Raw genomic sequence first — 25791 nt, 5'->3', positions numbered from 1 at the left:
AATCATTTTAATTCACACTTCCTTATTTAGCCCCACTCTCCAGCGATAGCCAGTTTGTTGACTCCAGTGAGAAGTACAATGCCCCTTTTTAGCATGTGTGCGCCCGCCCTGCCTTGTACTAAAACAGATCTGGGACTGGAGCAGGGCAGAACACCATTCTCACCACGAAAAGAGCCTGCTCTATGCTTCGGGATAACAGAAATAAGGAAAAGTCATGCTACATTTACCTGATACAAACGTCACTGGAGCTGTGCATTGTTCTGAAGGCTGAAAGTAAGAGATGTTTGCAATGACTTCTGGAAGGTCAAACACTGTGACCTTCATATTTGGGTATATTTGTATTAATTCATGAGCCAAAGCTCCAGTACAACCTGTTGAAAGTTTTAAAAAGTCAAAAATCTTATCTTTTCTCCCAACATTTGTGTACGTTTTTAAGGACAAGGCTCTACGTAACATTAAGAAATAGACATTAATTCAGAATTGGAGGTAGCTAGTAAGCTCTAAAATTAACACTGTCAATAACACTTCTCAGTGAACAATGCCTTAAAGCTTGGGTAATGCATTATTCCTTACTCTGTCATAGGATTGACAATACGACCTTTGATACCACTACCTGTTTGTGCCTTTTTTTTTTTTTAAACACCACCACTAATGGACTTGTAATTTGTGGATGAAGTACACTAGAACTATTTACGAGACATAAAGCACTGATGTGTGAAGTTTGATAAGTACTCTCCAGCATAGGAAAGGTGGTAAGGTCTTGAAGTCTCTGCACAAGTGGCAGAGGTTTTACCAGCATTCTGTTAATTCCTCTGACATGTTGTCCACCTCACCTGGCACTAAGTTTTTTCCTACATTGGACCTTTTTGCTGTATAGTAACATCCCCTTTTTGCCACTCCAAGAACAGCATAAAAGGACACTAACAAGGAGAGTTTCTTCAGCTCTATCATCAGTATTTAACACTTTGGTGGTCATCTTAGAAAAACACTAAAACCACAATTCAATCCATTCTAAGATAATCCAAAGTTTTTGTACTAGCAGTACAGTGTTTCAAGCCTGACACACAAAAACTGAAAGGGAGTTTTCAAAAATCAAAATCAGCTAAGCCACAAACCTCATTTTCTTTGTCGAGCTGTGTGTCAGCATGTAACTAATGACAAATGTTCACTTATTTTATGTTACTCCAGTATCATTTAAGGAACTTCGCTTTCAGTTAACTGCACTCAGTCCTTTAATTCTGACACAATTACAACACCAGAAAAATAAAAGTAATAGACCATTTTACTGCATTCAAGTGGAAAAATGTGTGTGTTTTAAGCAACAAAATATGGAACTGAAATCAAGCTTTTTTTCCCCTGTAATTTGCACGCAAGTTCAATTACAGACCGTACCTCCTAAATCACACGTAGACTTAAACTGTGAAAGATCAAATGCTGTAGCCAGATCTCGTGCTGTCAGGTGGGCAATGCTGTGCATGGCAGCCATAAAACGCTGTTTCACCTCCTGGCTGTGATAATAGTCCTAAGAAGGAAAAACAAACAAAAACAGTCATTGGCATTTATTTTCATTACTTAGGAATGTTGAGATTATGTTCAGCCAAGGTAGCAGGTGCCCTTATGCATGATTAACATGAGAATTCTGAAATTAAAAGATCAGCTAAAGCACCATTGACTAGTTGCTCATCCAAATCCCTTACTGGTGACAAGCTGCTTCATTGTAGCAGCAAGCAGATTTCTGCATCCTCTCCAGAATTGTCACACATCTTTTGTAGGATGTCTCAAAGGACATACTCTTAGCCAGTTTGTACCCAGTTTTGGTGATGTCTCACGTGCTGTTAAATTCAACACTTTTGTCCACTGAAGCTGAGGTAGCATAGCAAGAAGAGGTAATCTGAACTGTTTTTAAAGCAACACTATGCCTTTGATATACATTCACTAACAGCTTTTCTCCACAGCAAGATGTCTCCAGACATTAAAACTTCTGAAAAAAAAAATTGATTTTTTCCCTGCCAGTCTCCTAAAAATGTTTGTTCTTCCTGATATACTCAAATTTCTTTCATTTAAATCTTTTATTCTCCCATAATGGGAAAATGATTAGATGAGCAGGCCATAGCTTAAGACAAAAACATTCAAGCTCATAACATTTATTTATTAAGAATTACTTGACAAAAAAGTACTCAGTACCAGAAACTTGTTCCTCAAGCTTCGAAATGATGCTTAAAGCATGAATTTGTCTCACCTTCCTACAGGCCTCATTGGTTTCGTCTCACTTTACAGCTACCATGATGTGGAAGGATCTCCAGGCTGTGATATGTACAGTGCCATAGGCAGCCCACCTGCTCCGCTTGGACACACTATCCTGTACACAAATGGAAGCCCAGACCTGAATTGGTAGGGACTCCTGCCACTAACATCAGAGAAAACTCAAGGTGATAATCCAGATTAACACAGGATGAGATCCAGTTCACTTATGTTAAAGCACCTAATTCACACATAGACTGAAGCACCTATTGCAGCAGTTGTCCTCAAATATCTAAAATCCCTTTAAAATAGTCCGTAAAGTATTCCTAAAGGAGCTTCTGTCCATCAGTAACTTAGACACTAACATTAGACTAACAGGACCTTAAGTCTTCCGAGGCCCTTATTTCTTCCATCAACTATACATGAGGGATGTAGACATTTTCTTCAGAAGACTGGCTTCATCAGCATCTGGAACTTGAGTACAAATCAAGAACTTCAGGATGCTGTCTGAACTACTGCTTTCAGAGGTAAATCCTGACATACTCTCCTCCTCACTCTACCACTCCTCTCCTTAAACAGGCACATTTATGCACTCAGCCTGCTTCAACAGGTGGATAACTGACAAGTTAGGCTGGTTAAAACCCTAAGTGATTTCCCAGTCTGAACAGATCCACATAGGCTAGCATTAGGAAATGAATTTAGAGATGGAAACAAAGGCAAGGATTACAATTTTTAATAGCAATATATACTAACTTGAAGCATATACAAAACTACAAACCTAAATAAATTAGACTGGATCCCTCCTCTACTGCATCAACACAAGTAGTTTGAAAATAGCTTTGAATATGCAGCCAGCACAGATTGCACTGGATGCACATCAGTAACAAGCAGTCAGCACTCAGTATGGAAGGAGCGTATGCATAAGGTACTACCTGCTATTTGTTATTAAAAGGCCACACAGCAGTCAGTAAGACAGGCTCCAGGGTTGCTCTGAATATATTAGCTGGATGGGCAAAACTTCAGTCAATTTTTGTCAGCACTCAGAATTTCCCAGTACATTCTGTGATTGCTCCAGCACTTTAGAGCCTAAAGCCTGTGCTGTTAAAGCTGCAGGGAACATAAGTCTGACTAGTGAGTTCCACTGTATTTCTAGCATTTCTAAGATTCACCAACTTTCTTAAACAACCCAGTCTCAATTTTCCTCTAGATCAGTTATTCCTTGGCTTTTCACAGCTAGTTTTGACACACTAAGAGTTTACGTTACCTTAAATAAATCCTCTGCTTTCCTTCCAAAGGCTCGATGGTTCTGCCTGCTTCCCTCTCTAACAGCAGACTCCAGGTTTGTAAAGAGAGGCCAGAGATGATCGTTAGAGTGGATAATGTAGCCATGAAGTGAGTATTCACCATCTGATGTCAGGTAAATATTTGCTGAATCTGTATTACTGTAGCCTTAATGGAGGAAAACAACTGTAATCAGTTTTGTTTCAGCACTTCACAACTGTCTGCTAGTGTCTGAAGCCATTTTACCCTGTACAGCTGTTAAAGATGTAGGAAAACCTGATCTTGGCATCATAGGGGTTTTGTTTTTTGTGCAAAGATTTCTACGGAACAGTTCTAAAGGTCTCCTCATTCTTAAAGAAAGAATGAACTAGGGACTTCCTTGTTAAAAAGAATGTAGGTGCTGAAGGATACAGATAAGCATATATATATATATATATAATCACACACACACACACATATATATATAATATCAGGTATATAATTGAGATTATTTTATATATATATATATATATATATATATAAAATAAAAGTATTTCAATTATATACCTGATATTCAGGGGGAAACCACCAGAAGTTCCTCTTTCCTGACTGTATTTTTGTTCTGCCTTTAGGGCTTTCTTCTTGGTCTTGTCCACTAACAGAGTTGAAAGCCTCTTATTTTCTTTTCTCGGCCCTTGATCGTACCATGTAGATGATTCATATGGAAACTTATAAATACAGAGTGCAGGCTGAAAAAGTTAATCCTATTACTGACTCTCACATACATACACCTTCAAGCACTCTACTGGTTAGGGACACTAAAATTTAAGAAGCTGTACATGAAGAAGGACAGATTTCAGAGCTCTCAAAATTCCTGATTCTCTGCTCAGGTTTGTGACTCTTCATGGCTGCAGCAAGAAAGTGAGATTAAGGGGTCATTATTTTAGATGATACATCTGAGCTTTTACACTGCTCCCTGGGACTGCCCATGAAATCTATTAGAATTCAGAAATAATTGTTTTTGCTCTCTGAATACAGTCCTCAAAGGACATCTGGTGATTTCATTAAATAATGCCTGTTCCCAAACAATTCTAGCAATTCTAGCTGCTAATGATGAATGGAAAGAAGCAACAATCCAACCCCCCCACCTCAAATCCAAGTTACCTACAATATCAGGTCAGTTCTTGTAACCTTGGAAACATCTCTTCTAGTGCTTTACATCTTTCAGCGCTACATGCAGTTGGGGGGGCACACAGGAGTGGAGGGAAGAGAGAGAACCCTTCTCCCTTGACTAGAAGTTAAGCAGCATTGTTTGATCGTTTTGATCTTTTTCCCCTTACACCCCCAGTCTCCTCACTCACCCCTTTTTATTTAAAAAGAAAGGTAGGTGAATGGGCAGAGTCACCTTGTGATGTCTTCTCCAGCAATCCAAGAGCCACACAGGCATCAAGGAGTCTTTCTGTTCCACACACTGAGGTTCCAACCTCATTTGCAACATCCACAGCCTTCAGAGGACCTTTATTTTTCAAATAATCAAACATCTTCAGCTTAGAGGCTACAAACAGCGCCTATACGTAGGAAAAAAAGCGTTGTCATGCTGCATTTAAGAGACTGCAATCAAGAAAAGGAACTACATCTTTTGCCACAGACATTCTAGAAGTATTATTCTACATTATTGGTGTTATTTAAATGGAGCGTAGGGTAACAAAACTCCCAAAAACTGTTATGACAGGTTTCCTTCCCTCTCAGAGAAGTTTCAATGCCTTAGCCAAGTAACAGTATTTAGGATAGATACGTGTCTGAGAGAGAAAGGAACTATTCTGGAATGCAACCTAAGTCAGACGTGCTTAACCATCTGAACTGATGCCCATAAGGAATTTGAAAATTTCATTAGGGCAGTGTAGCTGCTTCAGTTACAAGACTGTTCTTTGCTTAATAAAAAGTAAGTAGAAAAAGGAGTAAAACTCCAAAGCACAATCATACCACATACACACCTTAAGATGTATATATACGGAATTGGGGAAGACAGAACAGTTACTGCATGACAGTAAAGGAAAAACCCATGGTCAATGAAGCTGTTTAGGCTGAAAAGCTTAACCAAACTTTTACAAATATGCTAACCAGACCAGAAAGGAATGTTAATGATATGTGACTGTACACCTCTCCATTTGAAATTTATGTGCAATTCTGCACCTAAAACCAAGGAACATATATGGAGCACAAGAATGGAAGCACAGGCAGCAATCACTGAATCTATTTCTTTGCAACTGTAGGCAACTATGATGCACTTAAGTTCAAGGCAGTCAAGAAAAACGGATTGACATTCTATTTAATAAAAAACAAGTGGAGAAACAGGAGATTAACTTTGAGAAAGTCTGCTACTGTGTAATTATGTATTTTATCTTCCTATTTTTATGTTTTTCTCTGTTCTAATTAGAATGTAGAATTGGGATTTACTAGAATCCAGGCTTTCACTATACTGAGTCAATTACATCTACGCTGCAAGCATTTGCCTTCCAAGATCTGCCTAATCTTTGGACTAATATGACCTGGAAATTACAAGAGGAATGAGAATGTGGAAAGAGTCAAAAACTTAGTTGATACAAATCATTCTTCTATCATTCTGTAATGCTTAGTTCAAAAAATCCTTAAAGGTCTGAGTAAAGATTGAACTATGCAAATTCAGAATGTTACGTTTGAGAACATGCTTTAAACCTGATCCCCTCCTGTTCTGCAGCAGCAGGTGTTCACAGTAAAATAAGTGGCAACATCATCTTCCTCTGTAGGAAATTTCAGTGTGCTTTACAAAAGCCTTAAAACAACACTCAAGGATGAAAACAAAATAGATCTTGAGCTTTTATGAAGCTGAATGCTTTCGTGCTCTTATCAGTATTCTACAAGGGGAAAGAGAGAAGGTAGAATTTGTCAAGTTGTAGAAACAGTCCACCACAACTGGTAGTTCATTTTACAAAGATCCAAGCCACAGGAAACCAAAGTCCCACTAGCTCAACATGAAATTCAGCACTGCGTACTATGATTTTACACTGGATTAGGGGGAAAGGAGAGCTCCTGCTTCTGTTTACAGTTGCCACCAACTTTTACTGCACAAAACTGAATTAAGCATCATCACAGTGACTAGTGTACATAATATGCAACAACAAAATGGTTATGATTCTTATTTTGCACTTAACTTGAAAAAAATACTAAGCATCATCTCACATTCAAGTACATCAAAACATGCCCCCTTTGCATGCCTGCAAGCAACATGCCTACAGATCTGTAGTGACTGCACTGTAGTTTTCCTTCAGATTTGGAGCACAGCTTCCTGCTCTTTCAACAGAACCACTGTTGACTGTTCTGAGTGTTTCCTTCCACAGGCCAGCCCCCTAAAGAGTTTATTTTTTAATGTATCTTTAGGTTCAGGTTTGTCATTTCACTGCCACTTGAGCATTTTTTTTTCCAACCTCTTCTTGAAACATGAACAGCTTGATTGAGATCAGCGATCTACTTAGAATGACTGATTTCTCCTTCGCTTTACTGGAGCTGAGTAGAAAACTTGGTAGCACTTAAAATGTCCAGCTACTCATCTCCCTCCACACTTGGCTGCTACACAGAGCACCTAACCTTCAGTTTGTAGCCTATATCTTTATCAGACATTGCATGGAGATTTTACCTTCAACATGAAACAGGGTACAAAAAGTTACTTCCGTAATAGGAATAAAAAATGCTGTCTTTCAAAAAATTCTAATACTAACCATTAAAAGCTAAAAAGGAAAGACTGTAACGAGCATTGCATATATTTTAAATGAATTTGGTAAGTTAACCACATAAGATGTCTTCTTTGTAGTATATCTAAAGGTAACTTACTACTTGATTCTGGTCTTACAATCAGTACGAAAAATAATGAAAACATCGAAATATTCAGTGGTAAATTCTTACTTAAAGCCTTTTGAAGTTTCCCTATAACATTCCACTTCAATATTGGAGTATAATTTGCATAAATGCATTTCTGAATTTACTGTTATTTTGTAATTGGGAGGCAATTACAACATGCACCAGAGCCTGAATCACTGTTATCGCTAATGAAAGATGAGTTATGATTTCCGTAAGTTGCATTTAATTAGCATGACAAAAGACACATATAGGAGGCAAAGGGATACTGTTGTCAGACACTCTGGAAGCAGTTTCACCATTCATACCCAAGGCCAATCATACAAGAACAGAAGTAAAAAAAAAGTTCCGCAGATTTTTTTCATTTCAAATCAAGAGATAAAGGTTTTTATCACATGGGTAGTTGAAGTTTCATAGAACAGATAAGAGTCAATACCAGAAAGCATTATTTATGTTGTACCAGAATTTTCAGCTTAGATCCTCTGGTACTCCACTGGTCCTTTTAAACTAATTATTATTCTTATCCCAACTCAAGTATTTCACATTACCTGCTATATAAGCTATATATATTACCCGCTATATGCAAGTCCAACAAAACAATCGTATCCATTAGCAAAGTAGTTTTATTTTTTCCTTACCTTTGAAGCTTTAAAACCATCCATCAGGTCTAGAATTTTAGATGGAAGTTTTGCTGCACTTTCTGACACTCCATTCTGATTTCCCAAAGGTACCGTAAAGCCAGTTCTGACACTAGAGGTGTTCTCACAGTTGTAAACAGGTCTTGAGGGACACATCCCACTGCTGTCCAACTTATTAGCACCTTTATGCTCTGTGAAATTTGATGATTCACTTTCTCCATCACTTAGGTTCTCAAAAGTGTCCACAGAAGGGATAGAGTCATGCTTTATATGCTGTACAGTATGTTTGGGGGGTGGATAGTACAACTCTGCTAGCTTTTTGCAGAAGTGATTTAGAGGAAATCCCACCACGTTCAAGAAGTCTCCATGGACATATTCAACTAACATCCCACCAAGGGCCTGGATTCCATATCCACCGGCCTTGTCCCTGGGGGAGAGAAAACAACAACTGAGACCTATGAAGTTAAGGTTAAGACCATGGTTAACAGTAAAAGTAGCACAGAACACAATCACTAATACAGCAGAGTCTGGAATAGACTAGTGTAGTCAAGTTAGAGGTGGATTAAAGCTACCAGTTAGGCTCAACACTGAAAGTTATCAATCCTTATATTTACATTGTGATTTACATTTTTTTCTAAGGGTGGATGGCCTAAGGTCCTCAAGCTTCAGACAGTCCAAGTGCCATAGCCACAGAAGATGGAAGTACATCCTCTGACTGCAGTCAAACTGCGTTGCCATCGCTCACCCAGCGCTCTCCATGTCCTGCCTACCAAGGAAAAGGTAACAGCAAGTGTTACTGAGACCAACGCTGTCACCCAGCTGCGTACCAACCCTAGCCCTACTCCACAAGTGGCTGAAGGGCCTTTAGGTATACGTTAGCTCCAAAAAGGAGCTCACACTGAAGAGGACATCCTGGAACTCTAACAATTGTAGTACACGTCTTGTGGCTCTCAGTCACAGGAATATCTAAAATGAAGATCAGGAGGATAGATTGCTCTTCATCAAAAAAGTCCTAATCAAATATAAAATCCACTGCTATTTCACTCAGCCTAATTTCTGTGCAGTTCTGAAATGCAGAGTTGTATGCAAGGTGCTCTTAAACGTCACGATAATACTAGTAATTTGGCACAGGTATGTGTTCCACAGAAAGTAACCTTGGGAATCTAATTTGTCTTCATGTGTAATTATGCAAATTCCACTGTGCAGAATGGAAATGCATACAACCAGATAAGCTATAACAGACCCAACATTTTTACTGTTCACATCTAAGGAACAAGGTAGAAGTACATTCACTATACGATAACACCAGAGTCTGAAAGCCTAAGTAAGCAACCTTTGAAACCAAAGGTCAGTCAGTCTCAGATCTATTAACTCTGGATAGTAGGCAATTACAAACTGCTTTTGAAAGAAGGCTACTACACAAAAGATAATTTACTTTTCATCCTAGATTTCATGAGAACAAGTTCTCTAAATTTAGAGCTTATTTCTGGAGAGCCTTTCAGGTAGTCTCCTAAATAAAAGCAAAGGAGTCAGTATCCCAGCAAGTGGGATTCTGAATTATTATAAACAAGGGAATAGGATTTAATCTTGCATTTTAAGCACCACTGTATGGTTTTTCCCTTGTTCAAAGTATTCTTTGTTTTATAACATACTGAAGACTTACATCATCTAAGCTAGGAATACTCTCATCACTAAATATATTGCTTTTATTTTTAAAATGAAGTAGTACTCCAGTAGAATGAAGTCATTTGGGTATATGCTGACAAGTAGGCAAAAAAAACTGAGCATCAAAAGCAGTGGTATCATGCTCTTAGAAAGGCTATTAATACCATTTGTCACCTTATTTATTTTTAAACAGAACTTTACATTCTGACACCACATCCAGGTGATTCTCTACTACAGCTCCTAGCCCAAAGATGTAAGGCTATGCAGTTAGTAACAGCTCCATTGATTTTTAAGCTAGTGTCTTCCATACCAAAAATTCTGAAAAAACATCAGTATATACACAGCTCTTATAAATAGCTCTGGCTAATGTGACTGGCTTCTGTAACATGATAAAGTTAGTGCTATGCTAGTAAGAGAGACTTCATTTAGAATGATGTGTATTTGTATTAAAAAATAACTCACTTTAAAGACCTCTTGACAAGCTATAAGATCATGGCTGTAGCCAAAACATTTTTCAGCAACTGACCTTTCTAGGGAAAACCGTGATTTCAACAAGTATGTGTGCAACATCCAGCAATCAAAAAAATTATAAAAAAATAAAAACAATAAAAAACAAATACCATACAACATATGAAACAGTGGAGGCGAAACAGTGGAGGAGAAAGTGTTATGAAAAGTGAATCAGAGGTAACAGAACTGCAACATTAAAACACATTTCGTTTGTTATCTGTAGAATTTTAACTTTACTTATGCCACAAAATAATATGTCCACATATACTACATCTGAGTTGTCCAAATAAAGCAAGCAATCAAATAAACCACTGCTGCACTGACAAGTACAGATAAAGAGAGATGTTTGGTTGGGTTGTGGGTTGATTTCCAAAGGCAAGAATGCATGTATGACGGTTACCTGTGTCTTGGCCTGTATATTCACATTATTTGAAATACAGGCAAATTTCAACCACATTGGACACTGAGCTAGTGACTGAACAATAACAGACAGAAAAGAACAAGTTCATCTTCAGTGAAGGCAACATTTAAAATAGGTCAGAAGCTGTACACTAATTTCTTGTATTTTTATCACGTACAAGACAGTTGAGACTATGAGACTAATATCCAACATTAGTTATCTACACACATCCACAAATCATACAAGTCCCACCTGTAGTTCCTTTAAATATGTAGTAGTTTTGTAGAGCAAACAAGAATTATTGACACCAGTGAAAAGCAGAAAAGCAGAATTCATTCTCTTATCTCTTGAGAAAAGCAAAGTCAACATACTGACAGCAAGGAACAAGTCAAAGATGTGTTTCCATTTGCAAGGAGCTTGCAAAGAAGCAGGGGTGGGCAGGTGCAAGAAAAAGATCTGTTAATGGATTCTGGTGAATGTTCAACAGCTTTCACAGAGAGAAGAGTCAACCGTAGCGATGTTATTGAGTAAAACCAAGATTATAAGTTAATTCTAGCATAAGAATACAGCTTCCCTTATTTCTGTAACACCATGCCTGCAAGATTTTAAGATTTTTTTTCAGCTCACAGAAGCTGAAAACATTTAGCTATGTGCTTGCTAACTTGTGCTGGGAGACCATAATTATTTGCAAAGCCTGGAAGATACATTTGCTTCTACATTCTATAGCTTTGGGGGAAATAACTCTTGGAGAAATCACACAAGGGAAGAGACTTGGACATACATATTCTATTTTTTATTACTTTATAGTTAAGTCTGAAACCGTAGAGCTCCAGACTCTGAACACCTCTTCCCCAAGTGCCGGAGCCCTTTACTTTCAATTCACCATTCAAGCAGAGCTATCAAAAACTGCCCAGGATATTAACAACTTTTTCCACATGGGAAAGATTGCAAAATAAACAGCTTGCTCAAAGAGGCTGACAGAAATCAAGCCCACTCATTACACAAGCGCAAAATAAATTAGGATCACTACAGTCCAGCCCTCTTCTGACAGAACGAAGAGTAAGATAAGCCCTTCCAATATGCAAAAGAAATAAAAAAAATAAAAAGCCTTGTTTGGAAAGAAGAACAGGAGTGAAACAAAGTGAAAAGCTATCTTTCTGCAGACAACATGCTAGAGTTTTTTGTTTTTTGTGTGTTTTTTTTTTTTTTTCAATAACCTCACGGTCTGCCTTGAGATAGTGCTTTTTCCCTCCTCCCTTGTTCATAGTTTAAGGCAGATATATACATTTAGAATTAGCCCATGTCACCTGTGACTGAATTTAAAATATCACATCACTTTTGTTCTTGATATTAAAAGGACAACTCAATCCAATCCTCAACAGCAAAAATTAGCTAAATTTTTAATTTTTCATGCAGTCTTACATGATTTTATGAAATTAAGTCCTCATTATAAGATAATGAAATGGTTTACTTGAATTGTAATAGTAAAAAAAAAAAAACAATCCTAGAGGAACTTAATCATGTAACTTGTATGGGTGGCTAAGGAGGAGCAACAAAAACAAAACACATACAAAAGACTTCTTACTGTTTTACAATATTTACAAGGCACTACATTAGCTGTTCCCTTACAAGCCCAGAGCAAATGCTTCCTGTCCTCTTGATCATATGAATTAAGACCAAGTGACTTCTGCTCTGTAGAAAATGAAAGATACTCAACCGCTGGTCCTTCAAACTTATGCCATCGCACACTGTTAACAAAATAAACTGAATTACCCAGTGCTGTTCGTGAGCCATTCTGATGTATCACAGCACTGCTAAAGCTCACCTTCCAGAAGAAATAATGAGAACATTCAGAATACTTTGACCTTACATTCTTCCTAAAAATCCAGTCATTTGCCCTTAAATCAACTGCATACTAAGGATAGCGTTCCAAAAATCTAACTAGGAATTTGTTATAAACCATATTCTTGCCAAAATGATTTTTCTCTGTATAATCCAAATTAATTCCAGGCTCTTTAATAAGTTGGGCACCTTACATGTTCGAGGAGCACACCTCATTTACACACATGCACTTAAATCCAAAGTCTACACTGGTTCCTCCTTCCTTAGCAGGACATGACTATATTTATGCCACAAATGAGTGCATAAAAACACTCCCATTGATACTTTTACACAGTCAGAGTTGAAGCTTCAGAGCCAAAAGTCCACTTAAGATCACAAGATACACAGTCCACAGTGCTAACCATGACCTGATTTGCCTTCACTAAGCTGCAGCTAATGAAAGGGAAAAGCAAGTTCAGTAACATCACGATCATTCCCTTGTTGTCTCTAAATAACTACTTCTCTTTTAATTAGTCCAGTCAACTTCACCTTAAAAGCAGTTAGGCACTCTATTCTCACTCCCATTTCTTCTGTGGAATCAACGTTGTCTGTAATTGGCCATTACATTGCAAAGGTAGAGAAAAGCCATAAGCCAAAAGACGTGTTCTTATGCCTTAATTTTAAGCTGGCCACAAGAATAAGGTGAAAATTAAGTTGGTGTTTCTTGCTATGAGAGCAGTGTGAACCTAGATCAATCGTATGCCTCTGTTTCCTTTTTTTGATAGGCTAAATAAGCCAAGTTCTAGCTTCTTTCAATAAAGTTCTTCAATACCTTGATTATACAACAGGCATTCCATTCACCTATTTTATAATGAGAACTATCCATTTTCTCAGGTATCCAAGCATCCTGAATGCTTCAGTTAACAGAGAGGTACCTGAATATTGTATGAGTGCTTGATAAAACCCAGAATGTTTCAGTCTTCACTTTTCAAATTTATTAGTGTGCTATAAAGGTAGTTCAGTTTACCTGGAGGAATTACAGTTCTAGACAAGGACAGAATATCCACACTGCATCACCTATGCTATATCATGTGAAGCAGCAAAACTCTACAGAACACTAGGCAAAATGCTTTATGCCAGAGGCTAGCAACATACCCTCAGACCTACTCTCAAGTACATTTTGATAGCTAGCTTCAGGGTCTTACTTACATAGGCTCCCCGCTATGAATGTACTCCCATAACAGCTCTTCAGAAAGGTCTGAAAATTTTACTTTAGTTTCTTCATAGAAATCAGTGATTTCTGTCTCTAGCTGATTACCTAAGAAAGGAAAAAGTTTCATTAGAAACAGAAATTTTTAACATGAAAATAGTAGCTTAGAGAACAACATAGGTTCCATTTCACCTCATATTAATTTGAGATTTTTGCTAGAAAAAAATATTACAGCTATAAAATGGTTAATAATGCTCTTTAGGAACAGTGAACTTATCTGTTTACCTCTCCCTGCACATACTCATCATTTTTAGTAAAAGCTGAAAGCTGTAAAATCTAACATTTTCTATCTTTGTAGTCCTATCTTCAAGCTAACAGGCTGCTCTCTCTGTGCACAACACACAAGTTAATGCTTTTGCAGAACTATCTATAAACTGCTAGCACATACATCCAGCAACAAGAATGAAGTCTGCAAACACCCTTCTAATTTTGTAACTGTTGTAACTGTTGTCAAACAACTCATAACACATCATAGATAAAATTACAGCTGTTATACATGCCTGAATGTGCTGCTGCATCTGTACTGCACTCAGGCATTCAGCAGTGCTGTCTGCAACCATCAATACAATTTTCATATCATCTCTCAAGATATAAGAGGAATATTTCAGCTCTCTATATCTGGAAGTGGTTGTAACAGTGTCAAAGGTGCTATAAAATATTGCACACCTGCATGTGGGCCCCAACATTGTGTTGCACAGGTACACTGTAAGCCTGGTAAAACTGCAGAGTAAGGCTGCTCCAAAATATGTGCAAAAGAAAGCAGCCTTACAAAAATGACTATTATTAATTCACTCTTTTCCTATAAAAGGAAAGTAATATCTCCCACTACTGCTGTGCAAATCATTAGTCTGTATTCCGGTAGCGTGGACATTTTTGGGGAGGAAAGAGGAAGATCTGCAGTACAGACCACAAGAAGAATATTATCCAACTGCTGATGGTTTAAGAAATGAAAAACAATCACACAGAAGAAATTTTAAGAAGTGTTAGTAGTCTCTCTTCCTATGGATGTCGTTCCATATTAATACGTGAAACTATCAGCTCAAGATGAAAATTTCATCTAACATCTATGGGGCACTTATCAACAGCATTATAATTAAAACTAAAAATGTACTCTAGAAAACTCTTCCATTGAATCACTTGAGGAATACGCTGACTTAAGGTATTTTTATTCATTTGAATATACCATGGCTTAAATTTGTAAGCTTCAGATGAGACAAGCTGTCATTAGCATCACTACTGCAAGTGTGTGCAATTGTATTTTCTTCTTAAACAATGAAAGGCATTATTATTCTTCCTACATTACTTACAGATATGACTTGACAACATTTTATTTCTTTTCCAGCAGCTACTCCTTCTACTGTAGAAATATTGATAAGGGTATTGGAAACACTGACCTTATTTCTGTTACAAGAGCTAAGAACAACCATTCTAATAAAAAAATAAAGTTGCAAAGAATTTGTCAACAGAAAGACGAATGAAGTTTTGGACGAGATCTTGACCCTGACAAAATATTCGCTAATGAAGTCTTGACATAATTATCGGAGGAAATCCCTTAACCACACACTCCTCAAATTTTAATATTAGAGTGCTCAAAAAATGTTTACTGAAGAAATTATCCAATAAATAACACAGATGTATTGCTCTTTACAGTTCAATCAAGACTGAGGCACTAAGCTAATATTTTACTCAACTCCTAAAAATAGACTTTTGTTTCCCTTATTTTCTGAAAAGGGAAGTATATCAAAGTTAGTGTGAATCAGATTCTGTTCAGTCCCACAGTCTGTAGTACCTTATTTGAACTTCATATAGAGTATTCACACAAGTTTACACTGGTCTTTTAGTTAGCCTCATAGCTTTCAGAGATGGTATTTTTATAGTCTATTGTATTTTGTCTTCTTCCCTCCAGTGTGAACACTGAATGCAATAAGAAGGATGGCTGTTGTGAGTTTTTTATTTACATATCAATATAGTAATTTTCATCTTGAGCAGGAAGCCAATTCAGACTATATATGAAAAACTTCCACCCTGTTTCTTCACCTGTACAAGTCCTTATGTAAATAATTGCTCATGAAAATACTGAGTTTTAATAAAATGACCCAGGTACCTTTACTGCTGCAGTGTATAATAGCCACTCCTGTGAAAACACTGTGTTCTTTCCCACTCAGCCTGTCAGGGAAAACATTAAGAAACAGTTTAATGAAACCCATCAGATGTAAAAATATTCTACATAATTATGTTACCACAGCCTGCGCAACAGACCATCATGTAAATATATCCCTTGATGGCTCTGACACGTATCCTAAACAAATTCATTTTATTTATTTCAATATAAGTGAAAAGGCATTAACAAAACAAGCCAAACAAAAAAGTTGAAGACATTCAGTTATGTTGTTCCCAAAGGTGACAAAGCTTGGGCTAAACAAGCTTTTGTATGGATTTCATCCAGACACCTGGCCCCCAGGGATCCCACAGCAAGCTAGAGTAACAAAAGCAGAGTGTACAGGAAGACAGTTCATGCTCACTCTTACCCAGCCCAACTCTCAGCTGAGCTGACAGCTGGCATGGAAATCCTGAGCCAGTATGATCTCTCATAGTGGCTCCAGAGTGCCACACTGTGGCTGATTAATTGTGAGGGCTTTAAGTTTTTTTTAAATGTAAAAGCAACGGAAGTACAATGAATGCTAGGAAAACTTACATTTTTGAAGAGACTAATTAAGGAATAGTCTCATGGCCAAGCTATAATTTGATGTGACCAGGAGCATCTCGCTCTTAATAAACCCCACAGGATTTAACATAATTAATTTTAAAATGAAACCATGAGTGAAAAATTTTAGCCTGACACCTTGGATACATGTGTTTTTATCTTTCCTATTTTTTCCAGTTATATAGAACACAATTAACAGGAGTTAAATTAATTTTAAGTGCATTTCATGTACACAATTAAGAGAATGAACAGCTGTACTTTCAAAAAAACAGACATTTGTGTGCAACGGTAGACTAAGCTCTTAAGAAAAAAGTACTATTTTTGAACTAACCAAGCTTGGCATGATTTTAGCAAAAACCGAGTGGTGAGAAACCTCTTGCCAGACAGACTCCTTTGGGAATCTCCTACTAATAACATATGCTGCTGTCAGATACTGGAAAGAGAGGAAAAACTACTGCCATTAAGTTAGTAACATGCTACAAAGTATAAAAATCAGCTTAACTCATCAGTGCAAAAAAAAATAAATCTAAAATAGACTTAGAGAACTAAACGCCAAAAAAAAACCACCAAGCCCCTTATATTCTCTCTAGCAGACTCCTGAGTTAAAATGTAAACACCTGGATCAAGTGGAAGACATTTTGTGTTTTCCCCCCCCATACAAGACGGGAGTGACTGACTAGTGGATTCGTCACATCTCAGTCTTTTCTGAAAGGTGATTAGTTTTATTCAGTTGGTATTTCTTAAAGGAAGAAAAAAATCCTACAAGATACCATTCACCTAAAACAGAAAAGTATCCTTCAGGAAAAAAAAAACACAGAAGCCTAAAAATTGCCAGCCCATCCATTGAAAACAATGATGGAAGAGATTTTTTCCTCAGTTAAACTGAAAATCCAAAAAGCCAGCATCTGGGTTGGATGAAAACTGCAAAACGTGCCATGAATGGGAGTTACTTTTCAACACATTCTTATAATTAGTTTCATTATGTGACCCTGCTTGAGCAGAGGTGTTAGGTAAGATGACCTTTCAGAGGTCTCTTCCAACCTCAACCATTCTCTAATAAATTCTCTATTGACAGTATTAGCTCTGAACATAAAAAATAATCAATATCCACATTCTCATTGGAAAGTAAGTAGCAAATTATTTATCTAAAAACATTTAAACTAAAGGACATTGGACATTTCCTTTGAAAGGAAACAAGGTAGCACAATTTAAAACAATGAACACACATCACTATGTACTCTTCTCATACATGCAATTCTTTTTCATTAAACTTCAAGCCTCAAAACACTTCTGTCCTCTTTCCCAACATGGTATCTCTCCCTATCTTCCCTTCCTGTACCAACTGAAGTATACAGAAAGTCTTGTGATAAGTGACTCTGGAAACTAACTCAAGTGAAAACAGAACGGTTACATCTCTTATCTGCTCCCTGCGGTGAAGCAACAGGAATAACCAGTTGTGGGTAAGATAAAAGCACATCTAACTTTTAGTGGCAGAACTGACATGATATTTAAAAATGCTTGAAAGATTTGTAGCCAGAGTTCTTGATATGCACCTAGGAACCCATAAAGCTCCTGTAAAAACAATTTAATAAGACATATTTGGAATCTTATTTGAAAGCACGAACCTTGACAACATCCTATATGCATCTTGCTTATCAACTGGTTTCTCCAGGATCTGCTCATCCACGGTCTAAAACAGAAAGAGAGATACCGAGCTGTCTTCTTACTTTTCTTGAAACTGAGGCCAGAAAAGAAAAGATTTAAACAATGATTTCAGACAAGCCTTCAAAATAAGCCTACCGAGCAGAGCAAGAAGCACAGATACTTTGGTAGAACTGTTAACTTACTGTCGAGCACCGCTACCCTCCAGCGGAAAAAGCTCTCCAAAAGGTAATTCAACTTCCCCTGACCTTCACTGTTTACTGTCTCAGCAGAGGTGACAGGCTTAAAGTTGCGCCCCCCGTGAGGCACAACATTAAACAGTTCACATGATCTGGATTTCTTGACAGTAAGTCACCTGGGAACAGAATTTCTATTGCACAGGAATCCATGTTACAGAGGATCAAAGGCAACTGTTAAGCAATGCTAGTGTCTCTGGAAAAACAGTACCAATGTTCCTAGCACCCAAGATACCAAAAATTGCTTCGTTTAGGAAAAAATGAAAAACATCTACAAAACCCTCAAAACACATCATCTTTCCGGTGCAACTTTTCAGTGAAAATCATTTTCTAACTTCAAACCTTAAGATTTTCTACACTTGACAAAAATTAAAACAATGATAAAGCATATAAGACCTCTTACCACAATAGTGTCTGCTCCTATCACAACATCAGGTGTTCTCAGGTGCTTCTGCAAAGGCATAAAGAAAGAATATATTTCTCAAAACAGGAAGAAAGAACAAAACCCCTTAAAAACCTGAGGTTAGAAAACTTAAGTTGACCAGTTTACAGGTTGGACTACACAGACCTGAAAACATGACATTTTCTCCTTTTGCATTTTCTACAAAACAGTAATCATTTATATCACCATGAAAGTGAAGGAAAAAAAGGAGGCCTGAGCAGACTGTTAGCAGGTTACAACTTCGCCAAAACACGTTACTGATGAACAAACGCATCCAGGAAAGATCTAACTTTATTCTCAAAGCTCAACTTGATCTTCAAGGTGGCAGTTAGAATTCCTTTAAATGAAGCAGCCCGTGTACTGGAGCCAGAGTTGAAACCCTTTAGAATCATTTTTCTAAGCCAAGTATTGCTGACTATTTTTTTTTTCCTTTAGCTACGCTTTGCTTCTCTCTCTCAAAAGGAAACATACACAGCCTGTTTTGGGGAACTAACTAAGGGTATATAAAGATTCCTTCTAGCCCTTTCTTGGCTTTAAACTGTAACTTGTCTTACAGATGACTTTTGATTCACTTGCATGTTAATGAGGTACACAGCTATGATTTAACACATGTAGACAAGAAACTTGTCTGTAACTCTGACCATTATATTAAAAAGTTTGTAGGGTAGCAATTCTTCTGCAGATATGCTGTTGATGTGCGTTAACTAGAACTAATTCCAGCTATCATTAAAAAAAATTCCTTTGTAATGAAGCATTTTGAAATCCACTGAATTAGCATTATCACCAGCATATTTTGCAATGAAAGCCCAGTGTAAGTTAGTTCGTAGGTTTGCATTGAAAATACAGTCCTAATGTATTCTCTGAACACCATTCTCTGAAAAGAAGTAGGCAGAAACCTGGATAACGATTTACATTGAAGATCATGCAATATTTGCTTTGAAGAATGGTGACATCTGGCAACATTGTTGGTTTAAAGCATCTGACACTCCCTTTCTGACATCAGTATAGGTTCAACAAATACACTCTTCTCTTTTAGGGCTTATATTAAGATATTACAGTACATTTTGTAGGATCTCATCAGCTAGACTGCTGAAAAGGTTCTGGTAAAGAGCAGCCTTATGTGCTCACACCGCTTAGAGACAAGGGCAGAAATCAGATATGCTACTTTTAAAAGTTGGATCACCAGTTTTGGCAATACTTAAGATTCAAAACTGTTGCCTTAACTACAAAACCTGAAATCAAGTCAGCTTCCCACTCTTGAAATGAACGTCAATCTCCTTCTCCAGAATGCTTTATAGCTGAATGCCTTGTTTTTCTGCTTACTTCCAGCATCTTTATACTCATCAATTCTGAACCATTCCCTTGTCACAACTGTTCAACTGAACTACTTTTCAATGAAAGCTACAGCAAAGCACTGGATTCAGTCAACTAATACCTGTGATAAGCAACTTTCAGGATAAGATGTAGTCACAAACCTGACTGCTGAAAGGAACTATCAATTATGTATCCCAAGCCAAAGCAGGTATGCTTCTGGCAAAACATACGAGCTATGTCTGCTTGTCAAAAGCCTGAACTGCAGGCATTGGACCTTCTTTTGAGTAGGTGAGTAAATTTCAGGGATGTCATCTCTCGCAAACGACAGAAAATATCCATTTCCTTTAAGTGGGGAAAAAGCACTCACAGGCCACCTCAGTAGTACATGCAAATTAAGTCACTGTAACACACACCATTTAAAGATGAAAATCTCACTGCAGAAATAGCTGGTAACTTACTACATGCATTCTGTTTGCTACTTCCAGAGCCTTCTGTTTTGCAGTTTCTATGGCATATTCATAAGGGGCTGCAAAAGACGACTTTTCAAGTGTCTCTTTAAACCAAGATGGAACTACCTCAAACCGCAGACCCTGTAACAAAGAAAGGAAAGCAATACAGTCAGTCTCATGTTGTTAAAAAAAAATAATAAAGTGCTTCTATTATAGGGTTTTGCCTTTTCATACGATTTGTAAGTAGTCCAGAATAAAAAGCCTCACCAGAAATAACTTCTGAACTGGTATGTTTATATTCTTTTTCCCTATTCCACCATCGGCGTTTTCACTGAATCCATCCATGGCACTTGTGCAACAGTTGTGCATGCTTACAGGATCTTTACCACCTGCAGTTTATGTGTTATTATACACGTGATAAGTAGAAACCAAGTGCCACTTATCTGTGGTTTTGTCAAAATAACAACAACTCTCCCTGCTTCCTGCCTCCAGATTGCACATGTACACCTCCTACACCCAGCAGAGACACTATGCTTCTAATAGCTGGGCACACGTTTGAACCCCCATGCTTCTCTACATCTTTGTATTTTGCAAAAACATACTTTCTTCACATTTATGTTCTACCTTCTCCTACAAAAATGACTCTATGCAATCTATTGGACGCATTACAATGCACGCACTGAAGTGCCATTCAAAAGCCTCCTGCAGCCAGACTGGTGAAGTCGGTGTGTGCCCCCATGGGCCAAATGCTCTGAAAGAGGGGATACAGCTTCTTCATCGCTGTGTGCGAGAACAAAAAGTGACACTGACCGTATTCCCCTCGCTGCACACACCTAGCACTAACCCCATGAGGTAAGGGAAACGGTAGGCTATTTCTTAATTATTTCGGCCCACAGTAAGGCCTCCCGAACTTTTCTGTGACGTGCCAGAAGCAGTTACGCAGGCATTTATGAGTCAGAGCCAGCCTTCCACTTGCTGGATCACCTCCCTTTCAGCAGAATGCCTTAATCCACACGCATATCAATCTGCATATAAACCAACCGACACACATGCGCTTGCTTATAGAGAAACCCTAAGAAGAAAACCGTGATCGCAAAGAGAAACAACAACACTAAAGTTTATTTTCTCAGGCATTCACGTGCAAACTGACCTCCCCCCCCCCCCCCCAGCCCCTCGGGCACCGCCGGGCCTCCTCCCGGGAGGGGAATGGCAGGAAGGGGACGGGCAGCGCAGGTATGGCCGGCGCGGCACTCACCACGTTGGTGAGGATCTCCTGGCGGCGCGGCGAGGCGCTGGCCAGCACCACCCTCTTGCTGACCAGCTTCCCCAGCACCGGGTTCAACGCCATGGCCGCGGCCAGCACCGCACGTCCGCCTCCCCCCCGGCCTCGGCACGGCACGGCACGGCTCGGCTCGGCTTAGGGGCAGGCGGCGGGGCGGCCTTATAATGGCGGCGGGGCGGAGCCGCGGCCAGGGAGGCCCGGAGCGGGCGGCGCGGGTTTGTCGGCGGTGGGTCGGAGCCGTTGGGAGGCAGGCGGCAGCGCGGGAGGGCGAGGCAGCGACCGCGTCTAGCGGCCTCTCCCCCCCCCCCCCGCCGGTAGTTCTCGAGGGAGGTGTTTGGCAAAGAGGTGTTGTCGGTTTTGGTCTGGTTTGGTTTGGTTTGCAGAAAAGTGAGATGTTATCGTCACCGGATTTGATGCGTATCTCAGCGGATAGGATGTCTCCTCTTTAGCCTTTTGTGTGAAGAAAAAAAAAAAAAAGAAGGCTTAATATGAAAGCTCAGATATATTCCCCAAAACTTGCAAATGGTATGGCACTACGTATTTTCAGCTGGATAGAAAAAGAGTGAACTATGTATTCTAGCATTAAAAAGTCATAGCAGTCTAGTCATAGCAATAGTAGTTTGCAGTCTCTTGACATCCATCTCATGCCATACGTACACCCATGGCCAGCCACGTAGAGCAGCACCAGCAGGCAGCCTCAGCACCCACACAAACACCAACGGCCTCCGCCTCTTCTCCCCTCTGGCTGGTCAGGATGAAGGTCTGTTAGTGGGAAATATGTGTACGTATACACATACCTACCTACTTACCTATATGCAGTGCGAGCCCCTGCAGGATCTGACCTTAGACACCCAGTCTATGCATTAACTCGCTCCCCAAATCCCCAGGTCTCTCAAGCTGCTGGCACCTGAGCCTCCAAGCTGCAGTCCCACTCCAGTTGCAGGTGCAGATAAGCAGGCGCACACACACATCTTCCCCCACCCTGGCACATACACAAACGGGTCTCCCAGTTGACCTCCAGGCCCCGTGGACCCTCTGGCAGTTGTCCTGGAGCTCCTGGTTCCTCCAGCAGCCACCTCCCCGAGTTGTGCCACACTCACAGAGGCACACTCCTGGCTCTCAAGATACTTACCCTACTCACTGGCTAGGCCAGCTTGAGGTTTGGTGGCTATAACTCAGCACCTCACATGCCTTGACTCCTTCCAAGTGCCTCTGTCCCGTGACCCTCTTTGAGACCAGACTCATTTATGGGCAGCAGTGACTTGAGATCAGGACTGAAATTTGTCTTCAGAGACATTTTTGTTCAAATAATCATAAATATTAAGAACCTAGGGAAATTACGCTAAAATGAAAAAGGAAATAAAATGCTTAGATTAAATACAACTGTGAATATAGATTGCTGTCCTTATTATGCAAGAGGATTTAAGTAAATGTTAACATCCTCATCAAATCCATAACGCTGAAATAGTTCTGGGATAGCTGGAGAAGTGACTAAAAAGAAAGGGCAAGTGTGAAACAGGGAGAGGAGCAGTCTCTGCTTGTCACAGAGCTTGTCAGATCTAATTCTTTGCTCTTTTCTCAGGCCGGTGAAACGTGACATTTATCCTTGCAAACAAGAAGATACCACAGAAATAGAATCCTGAGTATCCTTCATATGATACCATTATAATTTTTGATTGAATAAAGGGACAAGAATCTCATCAAGTCACAGAAATGCATGTCTCCTGGTACACACAGGTCAAAGATTTGGAATTAGTCCTCTGGAAAAAAATACTATGGCACTACCTCTAATGGCTGAGTTTAACGTAACCCTAAAGCTTAATTTATGTACCTCTTCATTATGACTGCAATATGAACCAAAGAAAGGGAAATTGCACTTGTATGGATTTTGCAAGGATTTGGAACATAATTCTTATCTGAAGTCGTCTTTTTATACACTGAATTGCTATGTGTCTAAGCAAGTTTGATAAACTTAATTCATACACTCCAGAGGATTAAGACAATAATGCAAAGTTTTCCATAACAATCCAATAACAGTCCTGATTTTCTTCTATTTCTCTTCATTTTATTCAGTCTTCTAGTGTACTTTCACCACTATAAATGTGAAGTAATGATGGTGTGCCTTCCATCCGATGCATGTATTTATATAAAGAACAACCTTGACAGAAAGAATGCCTTCTGTTCCTTCCAGCTTGTTTTGATAGATAATAATGAAATACAAATCTGCTGTCTCTAGTAATTTATAGAGGTTATAAGGATATATGCAACATACATCATTCCTCCTGCTTGTGGAGCCCAATTAACTCAAGTGTAAGACAAGCATGACTTACCTCCCTTGACTGAATTCTGCTTACATACTGCTCTTCTGATTTGCACAAAGAACTTTATGAAAGTTAAACAAATAAATAAATAAATAAGGGAAAATGGATAATTTCTACAGTCTTTCCCTTGAAAGTTCAGACAATGTCCAAAAATGGAGATTGGTACAAAGAACTTTTTTAATATGAAAACAATGAGAATGTGGCTTTTTTAATTATTAGTTTGAAGACTGGTAATTAGTAAGTCTGTTATTCTGACAAACATGACAAAGAGCTGAATTAGTTTATTTAAAAGATAAAAACACGAAGCTGCTAAAATGTATGTTTTCATTTACCTGTATGTGGTTTATACTGGCCTAAATGTGGTGAAGTTCAAAGTACCCTTTGTGAGCAAGCTGAAAATCATCAAGTAAGCTATCACATTTTAGAGAGATTTGACAAGTAATTATTTTTAATTAGTCTACAGCAACTTTGCAAGAGTTGGGCAAAGCAAGTGTGAGGCTGCAGTGAGCCAACCGAGGTGAAGATCAATGACAACAGCAGTTATCAGAAAAGTTTCTGTCTTGGCTGACCATGCTAGTCAAAGATTAGCTTGTCCAAGGTTGGTTATGAAACTGTTGACTTTTTCAAATACCGGGTGTATTTTGAGCAACAGCAAAGTAACAGTTAGAGCTCTGAACTGTAGAGACCTTTCTTTAATATTTTTGTTCTGGACTTCTCTGCTTTTCTGCATACATATTTATACTACAGCCATAAGAGTAATAACTCGAAGCATGTAGAGAACATTGTACTAATCAAATTCTCATACCTACATTTATGTATATCGCAATAAGTGTATGTATTTCAACCTGGATCTATTGTTTGGCTCAGTCATCTGTACCAGCACAAGATCAAATTGCTTGGGGAGCAATGCATTTCCATTGCAAAGAATGTAGAGAATCCTAGGGATGTTGCGATGAAGCAAATGAACATTTCATCTTTCACAAGGCAACTTGGCTTTTCTAGGACAACCTCATTAATTCTGAGAGTGCAGTCTTAATTTTTCAGAAGCCTCTTTCTGGCATTGAAATCCTTGCTGTAGTCCAACATATCTACACAGTTCACAAAGTAGTAACTCTTGTTTCTGCTACTGTAGGGATTTAAAGATGTATTCTGTTTCACCAGTTAATCATCAGCTCCAGGGATTCTCCTCTGTTTAAAAATAACAATCAAATCATTCAACATTACCTGCATAATGTTTTATTATAATATTTTTGCATACAACTGTATTTAGCTAGCTATTTCATCTGAACTATGCTATGGTAGTGAGTTTCCTATTTCATATAATACAGTATCTGTTATGATTAGTCTACATCTTCAACTAGATTTTTGGATTCTGAAGGGGTATTCTAGATTTTTAATGAATTCAGATTTTTGCAAGATAGGTAAAACACGCTGACTTTCAAATTATTTTGTCCTTGCTTCCTGTAGAGTACGGCGGAAATTCTATTGGAAAAGCCTAAGATTTTAAAGAGTCATTGTTCCAGACTGAGGGAGTATTTTCAGAGTGGGAAGCCTAGATTTCTTTCACTTTGCCATCTCTGTGTTCTCATAGAGCATTTTTAAGAACTTATATCAATTCAGTTTTCTTCAGCTCAGGCCTAAATACTTCTTTGTTCTCTTCTATCAAACTTTGAAGTTCAGCAAAA

At 38.5% G+C, this 25791-nt stretch overlaps 1 protein-coding gene across 2 annotated transcripts in view; it reads right to left on the bottom strand.

Moving 5' to 3' along the window:
• Positions 1–22019, bottom strand: part of ASMTL (acetylserotonin O-methyltransferase like) — a 28853-nt gene extending 6834 nt beyond the window's left edge. The window contains exons 1-11 of one of the 2 annotated variants that reach the window (XM_083812568.1): positions 21759–22019; positions 20513–20644; positions 18702–18749; positions 18026–18090; positions 15801–15862; positions 13636–13744; positions 8031–8457; positions 4907–5069; positions 3506–3690; positions 1393–1522; positions 228–371 (exon numbers count right to left, since the gene is read on the bottom strand). In XM_083812568.1, the coding sequence (XP_083668694.1) occupies positions 228–371; positions 1393–1522; positions 3506–3690; positions 4907–5069; positions 8031–8457; positions 13636–13744; positions 15801–15862; positions 18026–18090; positions 18702–18749; positions 20513–20644; positions 21759–21851 (1558 nt within the window). In that variant the 5' untranslated portion in view covers positions 21852–22019. The remainder of the gene's footprint in view (positions 1–227; positions 372–1392; positions 1523–3505; positions 3691–4906; positions 5070–8030; positions 8458–13635; positions 13745–15800; positions 15863–18025; positions 18091–18701; positions 18750–20512; positions 20645–21758) is intronic. The other variant, XM_083812567.1, reaches the window with a different exon arrangement.
• Between the last annotated feature and the right edge of the window lie 3772 nt (positions 22020–25791).

The sequence above is a fragment of the Anser anser genome (assembly GCF_964211835.1).
Source record: "Anser anser genome assembly, chromosome: 1".
Lineage (NCBI taxonomy): Eukaryota > Metazoa > Chordata > Aves > Anseriformes > Anatidae > Anser > Anser anser.
The sequence above is the reverse complement of the archived record's forward strand: the minus strand, read 5'-3'. Positions and strand labels throughout refer to the sequence as shown.